A 19,625-nucleotide genomic window follows, 5' to 3' on the forward strand; every position below is an offset into this window, starting at 1 on the left:
TTCTTTTTATTTTTCAATAACTCATTTCAGCTTGTGAAAAGCTATATATGCTAATATTTCCACACAAACTAAGCTAAATTACAATCCTGAGGATTTTTTTTCATAATATTGCATGGGAATAAAGATCAACATCTATTGTCACGAAAATTATTTACCAATATGTCTGTTTTTTTTTTACTAAGACTTGTTAAACATAAGCTTTTTTCCTAACGACTTCTACACAAATTTTGGCTTTTTATAGTTACAGAGAGAGAGAAAAACAAAAACAGATTTAAGAAATTTTTGTTGGAGGAATTAAGCAGATTATGATATTTTACCCTTTTTAGCTACTTTTTTATATATCAAAGTCCTACATTACCGAGTGGTATTGAAAACTGACCAAAGGGAAATATAGGCTACACTAGCAATAATAGAACTACATCAATTGACAAGCCAATAAGCCCACGCTTGTAAATAAGGAATCAAAAAAAAAATTACGGTTTTGGTGCACCTTTTAAAAATATTACAAAACTAGTGTAACTTTATAGAAATCGATAACTCCATTGCCGATTTACGTTTTTTTTCTCTTCCTTCCCTAAAATCGGCACTAGGGAGGGAGTTTTAGTAAAGTATATTTTTTTTACACTCCCCCCTAAATCGTCAATAGGGGAGTTTTATACTTTTTTTTTATTTTTTTTCTCCCCTAAATTGGCAACCGAAGATTTTTTGATTTTTTTTAACTTGTGAGAGTTATATTATTAGTTTTAGGGTTTAATTTTTCAAACACAAATCCTAACAACACACAACGTAATAAACTTTGTCAACTCTAACCCTAATAACATAACATAATAATGAAAAACACACATAATATATTATTAGTTTTATAATGTGTGTTTTCATTATTGTGTTCCGTTATTAGGGTTAGAGTTGACAAAGTTTATTACGTTGTGTGTTGTTAGGATTTGTGTTTGAAAAATTAAACCCTAAAACTAATAATATAACTTCCACAAGTTAAAAAAAAAAAAATCTCTGGTTGCCGATTTAGGGGAGAAAAAAAATAAAATAAAAAATAAAAAAAAGTATAAAACTCCCCCTATTGACGATTTAGGGGGAGTGTAAAAAAAATATACTTTACTAAAACTCCCTCCCCAGTGCTGATTTTGGGGAGGAGAGAGAGAAAAAAATACGTAAATCGGCAATGGAGTTGCCGATTTCTATAAATTTACACTAGTTTTGTAATATTTTTAAAAGGTGCACCAAAACCGAAATTTTTTGGTCAAGGATAATTAAATTTAAGTACTCTACAGAAAAAAGTTAAAAAAAATGCAAGTGTATGAGGCTTCAACTAATTAATTTGGATGGGTATATATATATATATACAACCTCACTCTTATAAGTAGAAAAATTATTTCTAATATTTAAACTTATGTTCACTTTCTCACCAAGAACCAATTAGGCTAAGACTCATCCTTCAGCCTCTTTAAAAGTTGAAGGGGAAAATTGTACTAAGAAAAGTTTAGTGGAAAAATTAAGCCTATAAGAACTAATTGACTCTTTCGTCCTATGTAAAGTGCATTTTACCCTTCCACACTTTTTCATTGCTTGGTCGGAAAGAAAAAAACAAAGAGAATGAAAATATGATTGTGTCAATTGAAATGTTATACCGAACATATTAAACATTTTTTATAAAATGGAAGCAACTTTTAGAGAAAATGGTTGAGTGAGTATAGTGCATTGGATGCATGCATACGTGTGTGTATAGTGCATTGTGATGATGACAATGACAAAGATTCAAAACCACGTGTCGAATCATTCATTAATTAACCAAACTGAAGAAACCGTCCAGGTGAATCCTTTGTTTTTTCAACTCAAAAATTCTCAGCCTTAGAAAATGTGTCTGGTTAAGGTTCTCCATTCACACACACCCTTCAAAATCCCACCTTCAAATCAAAACACCAAATGCGTCTTACACTACAACACTTGCTAAATTTCCAATTTTGAAGGATACCCACGATTCCTTGCTTGGTTTTATTTAGTGGGAATCTTTCAAAATCTGAAATTGCAACCATTATTTTGGACATAATATTTTTCATCTGGGGTGTGTATTAGGAAAATTTGTTTTTTTATTAAGCTAAAATTTCCAATTTTGTAGGATACCCACGATTCCTTCCTTGATTTTATTTAGTGGATATCTTTCAAAATCTGAACTTAGCTTCATCTGAAGATGGTGGGTGCTTTATTATCTGTTGTAGTGGATTGTTACACTTATCCATGTTTGTGCGTGGATACTATGGCAACAACCAGTGTGAATCTGAATAAGCATTTAGTGAGGCGTGGTGGAACCATAGAACTAAGCAGTTCCTTCGTTGAACCTGTGAGGGAGTGGCGCAAGTTATGTGTTAATAGAAGCTTCAAGAACAAACAGCGCAGAGATTATCATCGAAGAGTTCCGATTGTGAACGAGCTTGGTGGCCAGTATGATGACACTTTTGATGATGTTAAAACGGTAAACATACTCCTCTCTAATTTACCTTTTTATACATGTGCATATGGATGTCTATTTTCTATCTCGAGCCAATCAAAATGTTACTTTGTTGTTTTTTCATGTGACAATATGTGATTGGTCTGGAGCAAAGAATTAGACACTGTTAGGAACAGATAAAGTGGCTTGGATTGGACAATGACAAGAATTGAGTAATCATAAAACAAATTAAATGAGATTTGGTCAATTGAATTCAACATTAATCAATTGTGTTCTAAATAGGTCTGATTGCACCAAATTCCAAAATGAATTGATCCAAACATGACAGCAACACCACAAGTACTTAAACAATAATGTTGCTGTTCTGCCTTTTGAATATAAGCTAAAGTTCTTGGTGATTAGTCAATCCTTAAATGAGTCTCAAGCTTATAAAATAGTTGAAGAGATTGTTGTACAGTCACTGGTTAGAGCCTTTTGATACTGCATCATCTTTCATTTTTTTAAATGTCAGTTATTGTAGGGTAAATCTATCCCTAGATCAATCAATGGGTTGAGTTATTTATGCACTTTATCATATCAAAGGTAGCTATACCCTTTCTCCTTTGCTTAACCATTTCTCACCTTTAATCCTTATATTACATTACATACACAAATCATCATTAAATGCACGTGTTTGGAAGATATGCATAATTGATTTAAAATATATTCACATAAATTTAAGATTGTTTCTAAGTTTTGAAGCCACGAGTTCAAATTTTGAAAAAAATCTCACATTTAGCATGCACTATTACAGCTTATGTATCATGGTATATATCCTTGTCAATGGATGATCTTTATCTTTAAATCAGCAACTCATTTAAGATGTATGAAGCCAGCATCATCATTTTCATGAAATAGTGGATCTTTGATTTTAATCCACTAACTATTTTTGTTTTGGATACAGCAAATACTGAACTATTTCACATACAAGGCTGTGAGGACTGTTCTTCTGCAATTGTATGAGATGAACCCACCTCAATATAGGTTATTATATAAGTAAGTGAAGTTCATGTTGTAGCAAGTATTTATTTGGATGTTAGTACATGCATTTTCATGATAAAGTTGATTATTCTTTTTGTCATGGTTGCAGTTTCCTTGCAACAAACAACCCCACAGAAGGGAAACGTTTTATACGATCCCTTGCCAAGGTAGTCTTCAGTACCCTAGTTCCTACAATTCTGAAAACAATCATATATTTAACTATAAAAAAATGCTATACTCAAACTCAACATTTCAGAGGCATATCAGAGTTGTTACTATAAGCTCATTCTATTGTCCATTTTCTCAACTAGACTTCTCTCGAGTAATAGAAAAAAAGAAATTTCTTTTTTCTTTTTTAATTTTAAGGATAAAATTGTAATCTGGATGATATTGTATTTTCTTGATAGGAGCAACAAGGTCTCGCCGAAAGAGTGATGGTAACAAGGCTTCACCTTTATGGTAAATGGGCCAAGGTATTGTAACTCAACTTGTCATTTTCTCAAATTGGTCCTACCAATTTATTTATTTATATATTTATTCAAAGTATATAAATATATATATAAAACTTGTTGGACAGGACAAAAACAAAAGTTAGAATTCAAATTGAAAATGTGTAAGAGTGTTCCTTTTGTTTTTGTTTAATATCCAAGGCACATGAAAATATTTTGTGAAGTTATATAACCTTTGTCCATTTATATATATATGTATGCAGAAATGTAATCATGGTGAGATATATAAAGAAATCTCAGATGAAAACTTGGAGCTGATGAGGGAAAGACTCATGGAAACTGTAATATGGCCCTCAGATGACACAAACACAGAAAAAGTGGGCTGATAAAAAAAACATCATTTTTCATCTCTTCATAGTCTTGCTATAATTTTGGTTTTCATGCCAATCTCTTTCTTTCAAAATTGTTATCTCTGACATTTTTCCCTTATAGGATTGTTAGTGTCTTAGTATTATTACATTCAGTAAATTCTGTAAATTGCTTTGCCTTTTTAATGGCAAGGACCCATATACTTAATGTGTTGATGGTACACAAAACCAATATTTGTGAATAACCCTACAAAAAGTAAATACTACTTAATGTAAACAATGAGAAAATGAGACTTTAAGGGTAGAGCGGTTAATGAGAAAGTAATTACTAACAGTATCTCCTCTTCAAGTTTTGAGTAAAGAACTAATCTTTTTGGAGTGTGTGATTATCCCTCCTAACAAATATCAGTTTATATGAATTGAACTATTAATCTTTTAATTATCTTATGATCTAATGGAACTTTACACCACTAGACTAATAAGTTATTGATAATTAATACTTAACATAACAATTCAAAATATCTGAGGAGTAAATATAATTAGCAAACATGTAAATATAATTTCCTTATGCAAGATTTTCAAGTACTCAATATTTTTCTTATACACATTAGTTTCTATTATTATTTAATTTTTTAATGTAATCACTTTGTCAAGAAATTAATTCAACAATGCCATTCATAAAAAATTAGTAATTTTTTCACGAAAATTAGTAATTTTATATTGGAGACCCTTTCAACTCTCCCCTTTTCATTTCCTTAATTTTTTGATAAACCTTTGAGCTCTCCTAGGGTTAACCGACATTAAACTATTTTAATGTAAAATAATGGTAATAATATTAGGAATCTTGAAAAGGAAGGATGTCTTATTTTTACTTTTAATTAATTAAAAGTTTAATATTTATCTATCGTTATTATAAAGATTTATACATAATCAATAGTCTTTAATAGTCAATAATAATTAAAAATAAATGTTAATAATAAAAGGAGGAATATCTAATATAAATGTTAATAATAGATAGAGATAGAGATAGATATGGTGTGTATCTTGTGTAATGTTGCTTAAACATTTAAAGTAAATGGAAAAGAGGAATTCATCATATTAATTTCCGACACCCATTATTAGTATTATTTCATCCCTTTCACTCTACTTCTTCTATTTCAGTGCTCACTCGCTTACTTCTCTCTCTCTCTCTATATATATATATATATATATGTGTATATATATATGCAACCCATTACTCTTGTTTTTCTAAAGATCGCAACTTTACATCTGGGTGGTCAGAATCTCAATTACTCTCTTTTCTTCTACTTATTCATTATCTTTCTTTCAAATTTTGCTATTCTATAATTTTTGTTTTCCTTTATTGATTGTGAAATTGAAGTTGATTGTTATTTAATCATGTTCATGCATATGGGGTTCTCAATTTTAAATTTATGGTTCATTTTCTTATGATTAAAGTCTTTGCAGGTCTGAGTTATTTGTGAAGGGAAATGAGAATAATTTGTGTGGAGAGTTTTTGGACTTTATGGTTCATTTTTTTATAACTGAAGTTTCAAGCTTGGATTATTTTTGGAGAAAAAAAAAGTATAATAACAGTTTGTGTGGAGTTTTTTAATATGCTTGTCATAGATTCTTATAAGTTTTACTTGTTGACTCCCTAACACCCCCTATTAACATCAAACACACATAGAAAGTGACATTGTGGAATGCTTCGAGTGTCATGTGATTGGGACTGAATGTTAGACGATAATGTCAACTAGAGAATAAACTCAATGTAGTAGAGATGAAACTATTGGGTTGGATGAGTGGCTGGACAAGATAGGATTAATAATGAATGCATTAGAAAGAATTCCGGGGTAGCTCCTATTGTAGAAATGATGATAGAGTTGTGTCTGTTTGGACATGTGTGGAGGAGATCGTTAGAAGCCCTAGTAAGAAGAGTAATCAAATAGAGGTCAGCCCAATTTATAGAGACAAAGGGAGGCCAAACAAATCATAGGCAAAACGATTATAAAATACTTAGAAAGTGATGCTTTTCAATAGATATGATTTATGACAGAGCAATATGGTGTCATTCGATCCATGTAGCTGACCCATCTAATGAGACCAAGGTTTGATTTTTGGTTGTTGAATTGTTATATGTTTGTAGCCACGGTTGATTGGTAAATGGAATTGTTTGTTAATCATGCATATGAAGTTCTGAAATTTCATTATATGATTTTCATTTTGTATAATTGGAATATTTGTAGGTGTGATTTGGGAAGGGAAATGTGAAGAACTTGCTAAGCTTGAAAAAATTTGGTCTTTTGTTTGCTGTGAACTTTGTTATGATGGAATTCCCTACCGTTCCTCATTTGACGCGAGTCTGCACTCTTTTGTTGCTTATACTACTAATGAAGAGTGATATTGCCGTATATTCCAATTCTGATTACTTGATCGGTCTTGGAAGCTATGATATAACAGGTCCTGCAGCTGATGTTAACATGATGGGGTATGCTAACACAGAACAAGTTGCATCTGGTGTTCACTTAAGGCTGCGGTCTCGCGCTTTCATTGTTGCCGAACCACATGGTAACCGCGTAGTGTTTGTGAATCTTGATGCTTGTATGGCTTCACAGCTTGTGACTATCAAAGTACTTGAGAGGCTTAAAGCAAGGTACCAATGATGACTATGAATGTCTTGGGATTAGCTGCTACAGTGAATAATTGATTATTTTTTAAATTATGATAAAACTAGTTTTATGTTTGGATATGTTTGCTGATAAGTGATTTTAAGATGCTTGTTTTGTGTGAGTTGTGTAAAAAAATCACTCCTACATTGTAAATTGCAAAGAGTGGTGTGAATTTGTTTGTATAGATTAATAATATATGTTTGGTAATAGGTTTTGCTGGGCGAAATGAAAATAAGATTGAAACTTCCAGCTTTTCTAAAAATCACTTTTTTTTATTTAATAAAAACTATTTTTTTAATTTGAGAGGGTAAGCTTGGCACAACGGTAAGGTTGTTATTTAGTGACCATGAAATCACGGGTTCAAGTCTTGAAAACAACCTCTCTACTTATAGGGTAAGGCTGCATACATCTATCCTTCTTAGACACTAAGTGAGAGCCTCGTGCATTGGATCAACTTTTTTTGCAAACATGTCAGATTATACTCTAAACAACTTTCTTTTTGGATGTACCAAACATTCTGAAAATGCTAAAACGTCTTTCCAAACTTGCAGAAACTATGGTAGGTTGGACGTAAAGGAGATTTTTCTATAATTTCTGCTCGTAGTGGGTGATGTTTCCATTTAAGAATTTATTTAAAATCTCATTAATTCTGTGCCTGAGGTCATGACTTTATTTTGTCTGACAGATATGGTGACCTATATACTGAAAATAATGTAGCTATTAGTGGAATTCACACTCATGCTGGTCCTGGGGGTTATCTTCAATATGTTATTTATATTGTAACATCTCTCGGATTTGTGCGCCAGTCATTTGATGCCCTTGTTGATGGCATTGAGAAAAGCATTGTCAAAGCCCATGAAAATCTCCGCCCAGGATCAATATTTGTCAATAAGGGTAAGGAAAAGAATTTGCATTCTTTCTTTGTCCTTTCTCCCTTAGCCACTTATATACAGATGCAACATGCAAGCATGCAAGTTCACATGCATACCTTCAATGTTATTTTTAATTATGGTAGTTTTGCATATTGTTGGAGCGTGTTAGGAAAGATGAATATTTATAGGAAGCAAGTTGCTTAGTTTTCCTTTACATTTTTGGTTCAATTGTTGTTGATGTTTGCACCACTTTATTTCTTTCTTTTCTTTTAGAGATGAAAAGATAAGGGACTTTATATGAGTGGCACTGACACATGTTTACTGGAATTAAATACACTAACTACAAAGCCTTTTCACACTCAGTGCCTCTGTGGGATTGGCTACTTCGACCGAACTTTACTGTCTTGTCAAAATCCAGATCTTCAGAGATGCCATCTGATTTAAATTATTTCTAATGGTTTCACTTGGTGTTTTTCTTGCTCTTCCTCTAATTATTGGGCTATCTTCCATATGATCAACACTTCCATCTTAGGCTTCCTCTTTAGTTGCTTTCTAAAATCAATGTGATTGCTACCAAGTGCACAAGTTGGTTAGGCAAATAGTTTGGCCGTTATGTGAAGTTATTAACTTCATTCCTCCCTTTTATGTATCACATAGTTATAATGCACTTATCTTGAACTTGCAGGAGAGCTCTTAGATGCTGGTGTAAATCGAAGTCCTAGTGGTTATCTCAATAATCCTGCTGCAGAGAGAAGCAAATATAAATATAATGTTGATAAAGAAATGTCTCTTCTAAAATTTGTTGATGCTGAATGGGGTCCCGTGGGAAGCTTCAATTGGTTTGCTACTCATGGGACTTCAATGAGTCGTACAAACTCATTAATTAGCGGTGACAACAAAGGTGCTGCTGCTAGATTTATGGAAGACTGGTTCGAGCGAAAAGGCTCTGTAAAAACAGATTCTGTTGGATTTCAAGATGATAGCATCCCCCGAAGAATTTCAAACATAATTCCCAGCCTTGGCAAAAATCGTAAGTTTGTATTTTGCTTTTGGCTGAATGTATTCATATATGCAATTACTATTTCCTTCGAAATATAGATTTACGAGACAAGATAATGTGGTGACAAATGTTGGATATATAATTGCTCTATTGTGGTTTTGATGCTTAAATCCATCTATTTCTCTTGGCTGCATTTGATGTGTGTACCACATTGCTAACTGCCAATTTTCTTTCGTAAAATGTTCTGGATTGTGTCATCCAATTACATGGCTTATGATCTGGTACCTGTAAGTTTTACAAATGTTTTCCTCATAGTAATCTTAATATTGACGGTTTTAAATGGAATTGTCTGCATACAAGATAAGATGTAATTATACTAGCAATGCTGATTGAGCAATCATGTGCAAGATACATAATGATTTCTTTGTTTATACAAGTGATGTAAGAAGTTCATCAGTAACCGGGGATATCTGATAATAGTGAATTATATTATTAATCTCACTTAAAATTTATTGGTACAGACCACAAATTATTGGAAATTGCTTCTTCATTCCAATCTCCTTCTGGTAGCCCAGCAACCAGAACTTCAAGTGTTGCCAGACGCGTGAGAGGTGCTATTAGTCAGGTTGACAAGCCCAGATTTGTATCTGCATTTTGTCAATCTAATTGTGGTGATGTTAGTCCAAATGTACTTGGAGCTTTTTGTACAGACACCGGACTACCTTGTGACTTCAATCATAGTACATGTGGAGGGAAGAATGAATTATGCTATGGCCGTGGACCTGGGTAATTTAGCATGCTCAACTTTTTTCTTCTTCGGTTCATGCAAATTTACCAGTCTTCGTAATTACTAAATTTCATCCTGTAACTAATGTGGCAGCTACCCAGATGAATTTGAAAGTACACGTATCATAGGGGAGAGGCAATTTCGGAAAGCAGTGGATCTATTCAATGAAGCTTCTGAACAGATTAAAGGGAAGGTTGAATTTCGACATACCTACATAGATTTCTCCAAGCTTGACGTAACTCTTTCAAAAGAAGGGGCTTCTGAGGTAGTGAAGACATGCCCTGCTGCAATGGGATTCTCATTTGCTGCTGGAACAACAGATGGACCTGGTGCTTTTGATTTTAAGCAGGGTGATGCTAAGGTAACCGCTAATTCTATGCTTGATGCTTATCCATTATCCTAAAACTTGCATTCTTAAATATTTTTCGTACTCTATGGTCTATGCTTATTGTTTTACGGTTGGCTGTTATATGCTTATTGTTTGTTTTAATTCATGACAGGGAAATCCTTTTTGGAACTTGGTTCGTGACTTACTTAAAACACCAAACAAGGAACAAATAGACTGTCAATCACCGAAGCCCATTTTGCTTGATACTGGTGAAATGAAGCTACCGTATGACTGGGCAGTAAGTTACTCATCTGTCCTTAGTATTATGCTTTATAGTCTCCAGGCTCAGTTCAGTTATATTCTCTATGTTTGCTGAATGTTGATGGCATAGAGACTGTTCAGCAGATTATTTACTTCCCTTGGAGCATTACATACCTTGACGACTGTTTATTTATAATAATAACTCGATCACTGCTATTAGCTAGTTCACTTTAGTTCCTTTGATAAATTCAAACCACTGTTACGACGTGCATTCTTGTTTGTTTTTGTTTTTTATTTATGTCTGGGTTGAAGTCCTAGTATCTAAATGATGGTCTCTCTGCATCTGTTTTCTTCATTACAGATATAATTTATGCTAATAAAATGACAACTTTTACTTAACTGAAGCTTTTTTTACTCATGTTCATTTGCAGCCCTCAATCCTTCCAATCCAGATCCTCAGAATTGGGCAGTTTGTTATTCTAAGTGTACCAGGAGGTATGAGCTCATACTCTTGTTTCTTATAATAACGATTTTGCTGCTGGAATTTCTATTCTTCACATTTTGATATGTAAGTTTAACTATCAAGGACCTTGGTTGAATGGGAAGTAATATATGTAAATCCATATTAATGTAAAATAAGCATGCCTGGATCAAGTTGTTGAACATCTTTGAGCTTAAAAGAACAAAACCATGTTGACCTGTTATTGATATGATGATATTTTGTTGCTATGGCTTCTTGCAGTACTGGTTATAATTTCATGTGTCGACTATAATTACTTCTGGTTTCACTTTCTTATGTGTGTATAAATATTTGTGTTATACAGTTTTGGAAATTCATGGTTACTGAATTTTTATGAGACATCCTGATTGAACCTATGTATTTCTTTTGGTGCATCATGCGTTTTGTATTTTTCTTCATTCTGACAGAATTTACAACAATGGCTGGAAGGCGTCTTCGTGATGCAGTGATGGCAGTGTTAAGCGGCAAAAAAGATTTTGGCAGCAACGTTCATGTTGTCTTAGCAGGGTTGACTAATACTTATTCACAGTATGTGACAACATACGAAGAGTACCAGGTCCAAAGATATGAGGTCAGTTGTATTTCTCGTGTAAAGCGACACGAAGCATGCACACGGCGCATTTTTAGATTGCTATAGCAAAAGTGCAAATGCACCATTCGTGGAAGTTTAGGAAGAGGCTGATTCCACATCTCAAACTTCTGTGACTTCCTTACACATATCAACAACTTTAAACATTACGCCGAGGCTCCCTTTTTCTAATGGTTATGCATATGGGCCAATATACAGTCATACAGAAAATGTTTCTGCATGTAGCAATTCTATGTAACAATCTAACTTGCAGTTTTGGCGTTCTTATCAGGGTGCTTCCACACTGTATGGTCCACACACACTGAGTGCATACATTCAAGAGTTCAAGAAGCTAGCCAAAGCTCTAATCAGTGACCAACTTGTAGAACCAGGTCCACAACCACCAGATCTCCTGAACCAACAAATAAGCTTACTAACACCGGTTGTGGTGGATGGTACCCCTATTGGTGTAAACTTCGGAGATGTCATCGCCAACGTACCGAAGAACGCAACCTTCAAGAAAGGTGATAAGGTCACGGTTACTTTCTGGTCCGCGTGCCCTCGTAATGACCTTATGACTGAAGGCACATTTGCCCTCGTGGAGTTTCTCCGAGGAAAGGATACTTGGGTTCCTGCATACGATGATGATGATTTCAGTCTGCGTTTTATATGGTCAAGGCCGTCGAAACTCAGTTTACGCAGCAAAGCCACCTTAGAATGGCGAATCCCACTAGATGCAACTCCTGGTGTATACAGATTAAAACATTTTGGTGCTGCAAAGAGCTTGTTAGGTTCAATTCGTCATTTTACAGGGTCATCAAGTGCATTTGTAGTAACATAATAAAGGGGCATTGTAGTTTACAATTATCACTATACTTGTGACTTGTTGGATTGAACTCTAGCAGAATACACTAAATGAAGGATCATGATTGTGAAATCGGTTACATTCTATTAATATTATTACATCACTTATTTGTGTCATGAAAACCTAACAAACATAGATTTGTTGATTACTTACTAAACCTATGATTATTGGTTATAAAATGATTTTTTTTACATAACAATGACAAAAATATTTAAAAGGGATGTTTAAATTGATGCACTCCTAATTTAGACTTTGTAGCTTAAGTGGTCAAGCTAACTCTAATATAGTCTATGGTTAATTTAAAAAATAAAATAAATTGAATCATGGCATAGTTTTAATAGAGTTATAGTATAAGGTTTTCTCTTTCCACTTGTAGGAATGTATGAATAGTGAACATATTAGCTTCTAGGCTTATATGAATTAAATAAAGTAATAATATGTTAGTCTAGTCATATAAAGTCCACTTGATCTCTAACGTTGAAAATTCAATTTTTGGAAGCAATAGTTGTCGGAAAGTAGGCCATGATATTAGTTGTAATACGTTGGTATAGTAGCAAAAAGAAAATATGAATTAAATAAATGATAAGGTTTGGGAAAATAATAACATTAGGTCTTCTTCTTCATCTTCACATTCTTACAAGTGGAAAGAGAAAGATTCGAAAATGTCAGTGCAAGAGTATCTTGACAAATACATGCTTTCTCGAAAGCTCGAAGACGCCGTCAATGCCGCCGTTAGAGCCAAAACCCCCGATCCCGTTCTCTTCATTGTAATTCATTTCTTCTTTTTCTTATTCATTATCTCTCAATTTCATTCATTCTCATTATTAATAATTGATTATTAATTATTATTATGATTATTAGTCGAATCACATGAGAAAATCAGTGCAATCGGTGATCACAAAGATAAAAGCTCGTCAGATCCTTGATAGCAGAGGAATTCCAACAGTGGAAGTTGATCTATTCACTAACAAAGGTTTATTCCGAGCTTCAGTTCCCTCCGGCAACTCAACCGCAATGTACGAAGCCCTAGAATTGCGCGACGGAGACAAAGGAGTATATCTAGGTAACGGTGTAGCTAGAGCTGTTAGAATAATAAATGATAAAATATCTGAGGCACTTGTTGGTATGGATCCAACGCTACAATCTCAGATTGATCAGGCTATGATAGACCTTGATAAGACTGAGAAGAAGGGTGAACTTGGTGCTAATGCTATATTGGCTGTTTCTATTGCTGCTGCTAAAGCTGGTGCTGCTGAAAAAGAGATTCCACTTTACAAGCACATTGCTGACCTATCTGGAAAACCTACACCAATGCTTCCTGTTCCTGCCTTTACTGTTATAAGCGGTGGTAAACATGCTGGCAATAATCTTGCCATTCAGGTAGACTTTCTCTTGCACTTTCATTTCTTAGACATGCTCATTATTGATAAGGAAGGGATACTCACATCACATCTAGAGACTGGATATACCTCTTTATGTTTCGTTATCTAATTGATGCCTTAACCTCGCAAAATTTCCAAAGGCGCATGTCCTAAGTGTTTGTATAGAATTTTAAAGAACATTTGCTTTGCTATTTTTTAGAGTAATTTATCTTGTTAATTTTCAATGACAATCAACCTATATAAAAAGAACATTTAGAATCAATGTCAATTAAAGGAACTACCATCTAGTTTTACATCGTTGTGTGACTACTCTTTAGTGTAAGAAATATGTTTGGAATTCTTGAGGAACATAGAGTGTTCCTTCCACTTTGGCAAGTGTAAAGAGGACAAACATATGTCAGTGAGCAGTTTTTTTGTTGATTGGTTGGAGCAAAAGGCTTGTGTTTTCAACTACACTTCTATGCCTTCACATTACATGATAGGATTGTGTTTATTGCCTCCTTTTGAGACTTAGCTCGTGGTTATTTTTGCTTTATAAGGGAATATATTCACAATTAACTTTTTGCATTTTTGTGCCTCTTTGGCTCTCTTTCTTATCAACATATTGGCAAGGGCAAATATATGGACTTCTCCTTGCCTTTAAATTTGATTTGGAATAGGGTCGTGTTTCTTGCCTCTAAAGAAACTTAAGAACAATGAAGTTAAAATGGAAATGAACGTGGAATTGTTTACATTTTATGTTGAATTAATTGTAAAATAACTTGGCCCCTTAGACTTTCTTTGCAACCAACATCTATACAATTATTTGTTGTTTAACTTTGGCAGTTGGATTGTTGTTTTGATTTTGTTCTTTATCTGGCCTATTAACATCAATAGACCATGTTATAGTTTCTCTTCAATATATACATTTATGTTTTTTCCATGCTGCTTCATAATGATTTTTATTCTTCCATGCCTGAAAGCTATTTTACATAATTCCTATCAGGAAATCATGATTCTCCCAACTGGAGCTAGCAGATTTGAGGAAGCACTACAGATGGGCTCTGAGACCTATCATCACTTAAAGGTGATTTTGCTTATTTTATCTCTTTTAACCTATTATTTTCATTTTCTATATTGAGATTTTTTGTCATAATCTTTGGCTCATTATTATGTTCCTATGTTAGAAACATATCAATTATCAAGTTTAGTTGCTTTGTTGTTTAGTTGCCATATCATGATTTAGATTATATGCTATTACTACTATCGTCTTTAAGTTTTGTTGCTACTTAGATGCCTAGTGCCTAAAGCCTTGATGATGGAGTTTAATCGACCCAGCAATCCAATTTGTTGTTTCTCTGCATATATATGTGTGTGTATTTTTCTTCAGTGTTTGAGTTAAGAATCCTAGCAGCCACTTGCAGATGTCATATTTAAGCTGATCTATTTGTTTGTTGATGATAAAAAGGCAGGCTGTTATTACAGAGAAGTATGGTGCACATGACTGTAATGTTGGTGAAGATGGTGGGTTTGCTCCCAATGTCTCCAGGCAAGTTTTTTATGTTATGGATTTACTGGATTTGTACAGCTTTCGAAAATTCTTCTTTGCCATTAAATGAATAGTGTAAATAGGAAAAGTGTTCCTTGCAGAAAATGGAAAGAAATGAGAATATCTCCAAAACTGCTCTGTACAATATCTGTTACTATAATGATAATCACAGACCTGAATGAAGCTTTTTGACCTCCCTCTGCCTCTAGAAATTGGGCTAATCTCCATTTGATATACTCTCCTCATTGGGGCTTCTAACGGTCTCCTCCAAAGATGTCTAGACCACCTAAGGCGCGACTCAACTATAGTTCTAAACCTCTAATATCAAACATTTTTTTATTTTTATATATGATCCATTAGTTTTAATGACCCATGCTTATGTAATGTTGTAATACTACATTTTCTCCATTCCAAAATGATTACCTTTTGAGGTGTTTAGATATTATATCTGGTTCTTAGCTGACTTTATATATGTTTCTTCACTCTTCAGTTTTAGAGAAGCCCTGGATCTTGTACAGGAGGCCATAAGCAGAACTGGACATGATGAGAAAATAAAGATAGCACTTGATATTGCTGCTACTAATTTTTGCATAGGTAATGATAATTTTGTATCCCTTATGTACTGTCAATCTTGTTTGTGCTATGAAAAGGCAATCTTGTTTGTTAATAGTACTTAAAATGATTCTAAAACTACCAATAATTACCAGTTATGGTGTTATCTCTTCCCTTGGAATTGAATCCTTACATTTATTTTGGGTTTTCATATTGTTAAAAGTTTAGAGAAAACAAGGGTTTCGAAGAGTAAGTGATAAAATGTAAAAGAGATTGTAGGATGGAGTGCAATGTGTAGTGGTTATGAACTTTAATCTTCAGAACTTGTTATTAACTTATATCATGCTTTATTATCACTAAACATTTTTTATTTTGGAAACAAACTCTCAACTTGTTGGGGTAAGGTCGTGTACATCTATCCTCCTCAGACCCTGTTAATTGGGAGCTTCGTGCATTGGTCCACCTTTTCTTAATGTTTTGCTTGAGCGGTTAATTCTTGTGGAAAGCTAATGCAAAATACTAAATAATTTCAGTTTTTTTCTTCTTTTCTTCAGTTAAGGATGGGCTTTTTGTTGCCTCTGCACTTTTAGAGTATCTTTTGCCTTTGACTACCTTTAACCAGTTTATGCTATTTGTATACATGCTTTTTCCCTGATATAGGTACAAGATATGATTTGGACTTTAAATCACCTCAAAAGTCAGGACAGAATTTTAAGTCTGCAGAGGATATGATAGAGTTGTACAAGGAACTATGTAGTGGTAAATCAGTTTTTCTTATCCAATTCATAATTGTTAGAATATCTAGAAATGTCTCATAATATTTTATCATATCTTGAATTGATTAGGGCTGATTTATTATGATATATTAGGTAATTATGTTAGGATCAATTATTTCATTATGGGTAATTATGTTAGTATTCTATTTGTCTTTTGTTATTGGCCTATAAATAGGACCAACCTTTTGCACTTTTGAATTACCTCAATAATATCAGATTAATATCATTATATTATTTTGATTTTCTATTCTCTATAGTCCTCTTCCCTCACCTAAAACCTTCAAATTCAACAATAATGGTGATACTTGATAGTATAAATTATTTGGGCAATACTTCATGTTTATTTTGGAACTTTCTTTCTCAATTGTAGACTACCCAGTTGTATCAATACATGATCCATTTGACAAGGAAGACTGGGAACGTATCAAGCATTTCTCAGGTCTTGGAATATGCCAGGTGTAATTTATTTAGCAATTGATATTTCGTTTACTTAATTTGCATCTAATATCTGTCCTAGTCAATTGTGCAGCCAACAAGATATTTTAAATTAAAATAATACAAACTGGTTATTAGTTTATCAATGGCACATTTGCATATCATGTAAAAAATAAAGGTGGAAAAATGTAATATGAAATCTTTTCTGCCACCTTATTGAGATCGAGTACTAGAACGGTTATTTACATGTTACCACTGAGATATTTAGTTCTTCTCCTGGCTAATTATTTGAACTTCTGTTCATATGGTTTCCCTTCAATAAATGGTTTTGCAGGTAGTTGGAGGTGATCTCTTGATGTCAAATACAAAACGCATTGAGAGAGCAATAACTGAGTCTGCATGTAATGCCCTTCTTCTTAAGGTTAGTGACTAATATTTAAATGAACTTTCAAGGGGTTCCTTTGCCTAATGACGATTTAATATTGTCCAGTAATCTGTTTTAACTTCAACAGTTTTTTATCTTCAACTCAGTTGTTCATGGAAGTGATCCTGTTTCATAAATAAGTGAGGGTGTTGGATATCCATACATTTTGGTAAAGACTACCTTTCACACAAATACAGTAATAAATTACAAAGCTAGTTTATATGAAAAGAGAGAGAAATTAAACATTAGCTTGCCCGCAGTTTCATTTTGTCACTTGTCATATTAGTTTATATATAATCCTCCTTTGTACTCATCATTTTTCTTGAAGAAAAGAAACATTAACTATTAAAGTGTTGATTTGTCATTGTAATGTAGGCCAACCAAGTTGGAACTGTTACAGAGGTTATTGAAGTGGTGAAACAGGCAAAGGAAGCACATTGGGGTGTGGTAACTTCTCATAGATGTGGAGAAACTGTAGACTCTTTCATAGCTGATTTATCTGTTGGCCTTGCTGCTGGTCAGATCAAAGCAGGCGCTCCTTGCAGAGGAGAGCGGCTAGAAAAGTACAACCAGGTATCTTTCTCATTCTTTTGCTCATGACGATTACTGCAAAGTTATGGCTACTTTAGATATAGTTCTCTTCCTATAAAACAAAGGACCCAATATCGAATATTACAATAACCAAGTCCATGGTGAAGTAATTTACATGGAGCTTTCCTTATTAGCTGTGAGTCATTGTGGGAATGAAGTTGATGTTTGTCTTGTGCTGTTGTACTTGTACATGTTATTTTATGTTTGTCCTGGTAAACTGAAATGAAGCGTAATAGTTACAATCAAATTTTGTTGTTGTTGTTGCAGTTACTCCGAATTGAGGAGGAGCTTGGAGAAGAAGCAGTTTATGCTGGTGAAGATTGGAAACAATAAAAGTGAACAAATTACTGAAACTGACTTTTGAGATATGCTTGTCTTCATTTAAATTGATAGTGAGGTTGAAGTTTCTTAATATACCATATTCACCTACTTCTGATGTATTGCCTTAAATGTTTCTTTCATTATTTTGTGATTTTAGGCTTTAGCAAGTGTTTCAGCTATAATCTATAGTTCATTCAAGAGTGTGTATGTGATAGTGCGGCCAGAAACAATAATACTAATCCATGACAAGTTAAACGCTATGAATCATATTTGCTTTGGTGTAATCATCATAGACACATTGGGATTGACATAAACAACTTAGGTACACATTTGTTGTTCCACATGTTGTATCATTACATGTGTTATAAGCTGTGATTGATCAGAAAAATAGTTAATCATCATAGGAGTGGGTCACCATGGCAACATAAACACCTACTAAAAGACAAAATCGGATAAATTATTATTGTTATTATTATTAAGATTGAGGAGGTAGATAAATAATGAATGAATAAAAGAAAAACATTTGCATGAGAGTGATATATGAAGTGTCTGCGAAAGGACATTGTGAAGAGTGATAATTCAACCAAAGTTGCCTCTCTGTCTTTTCCTTCAATTGAATGAACGGTGCAAATTGCTAACTCTTTTTAGATAAACCAAATACCTCTTCACTCTTCCCACCAATAATTCATTCCGAATGCATCTACCATATCAACTATTCTTTGTCGTTTTACCAATAACAACAGGATCTTCAATCACATATACTTTGATACTTGTGCACCTAAATTTATATATTAACTTTATATACACTTATTAATAATGCATAACAATCTTATTTTTTATAAATACAAGTTCAACTTTGTTGCTTTCGAGGCTCATTAAATCCGGAGCAATTTTTATCATTAACATGCTTTGATTACTACTTTTTGGTTTAATATATAACTAAGTTATTTAAATATGAAGTTAGAGGTTTAATTATCACGTGGACGAGGTTGCATGTCTACATAAATTGCGTATTATCACGTGGAGATGACTTAATAATAAGATTAAGTTTGTGATGAAGAATGAAAAATAGTGAGTTAAAATCTTTGTGTTAATTGAGTCCTTGGTCTAGTGGCATTTTTAGATAGGAAGATAATGTAAAGTTAAGGCATAAGTTTTCAGAAATTAAAGTAAAAGAGAAATGTGTACTATAGATATTTGAAAATGATTATATTAAGTTACCATTAATGTAAAAAAAATTATCATCCAACTTATTTTGTTTTTTTGTATTACTAATAATATTTATTCACTTTCTTGGATAAGAAATTATTCTTTTTCAAGGTTTATGGTTATCACTCATAACAAATATCGCTCTAAAGAATTGAATCTACCGGATTGTAGTATTTGATTGTGAAGAGGGTATTTTTGATGAGATAATAATAATAACATAACATGATTCACAACCA

At 33.3% G+C, this 19,625-nt stretch overlaps 3 protein-coding genes across 4 annotated transcripts; all 3 read left to right on the forward strand.

Annotated features, from left to right (window-relative positions):
• LOC109342144 (chaperonin-like RbcX protein 2, chloroplastic) lies at nt 1,914–4,482 on the forward strand. 2 transcript variants are annotated; one of them, XM_019580182.1, is made up of 6 exons: nt 1,914–2,485; nt 3,405–3,496; nt 3,591–3,648; nt 3,889–3,954; nt 4,194–4,340; nt 4,421–4,454. In XM_019580182.1, the coding sequence occupies exons 1-5, from the start codon at nt 2,204–2,206 to the stop codon at nt 4,314–4,316; spliced, it is 621 nt and encodes a 206-aa protein (XP_019435727.1). In that variant the 5' UTR covers nt 1,914–2,203; the 3' UTR covers nt 4,317–4,340; nt 4,421–4,454. The 2 variants fall into 2 exon arrangements, with proteins under 2 accessions (XP_019435727.1, XP_019435726.1); XM_019580181.1 differs by having other exon boundaries at nt 4,194–4,482.
• On the forward strand, nt 5,462–12,202 carry LOC109342140 (neutral ceramidase-like). Its single transcript, XM_019580174.1, has 10 exons — nt 5,462–5,574; nt 6,548–6,954; nt 7,656–7,864; nt 8,528–8,872; nt 9,364–9,628; nt 9,723–9,990; nt 10,130–10,255; nt 10,650–10,713; nt 11,146–11,309; nt 11,599–12,202. The coding sequence occupies exons 2-10, from the start codon at nt 6,626–6,628 to the stop codon at nt 12,145–12,147; spliced, it is 2,319 nt and encodes a 772-aa protein (XP_019435719.1). The 5' UTR covers nt 5,462–5,574; nt 6,548–6,625; the 3' UTR covers nt 12,148–12,202.
• On the forward strand, nt 12,806–18,339 carry LOC109342142 (cytosolic enolase 3). Its single transcript, XM_019580178.1, has 10 exons — nt 12,806–12,938; nt 13,033–13,551; nt 14,539–14,619; nt 15,005–15,081; nt 15,572–15,675; nt 16,294–16,392; nt 16,780–16,865; nt 17,179–17,265; nt 17,644–17,841; nt 18,127–18,339. The coding sequence occupies exons 1-10, from the start codon at nt 12,834–12,836 to the stop codon at nt 18,190–18,192; spliced, it is 1,422 nt and encodes a 473-aa protein (XP_019435723.1). The 5' UTR covers nt 12,806–12,833; the 3' UTR covers nt 18,193–18,339.

The sequence above is a fragment of the Lupinus angustifolius genome, chromosome LG02 (genome assembly GCF_001865875.1).
Source record: "Lupinus angustifolius cultivar Tanjil chromosome LG02, LupAngTanjil_v1.0, whole genome shotgun sequence".
NCBI lineage: Eukaryota > Viridiplantae > Streptophyta > Magnoliopsida > Fabales > Fabaceae > Lupinus > Lupinus angustifolius.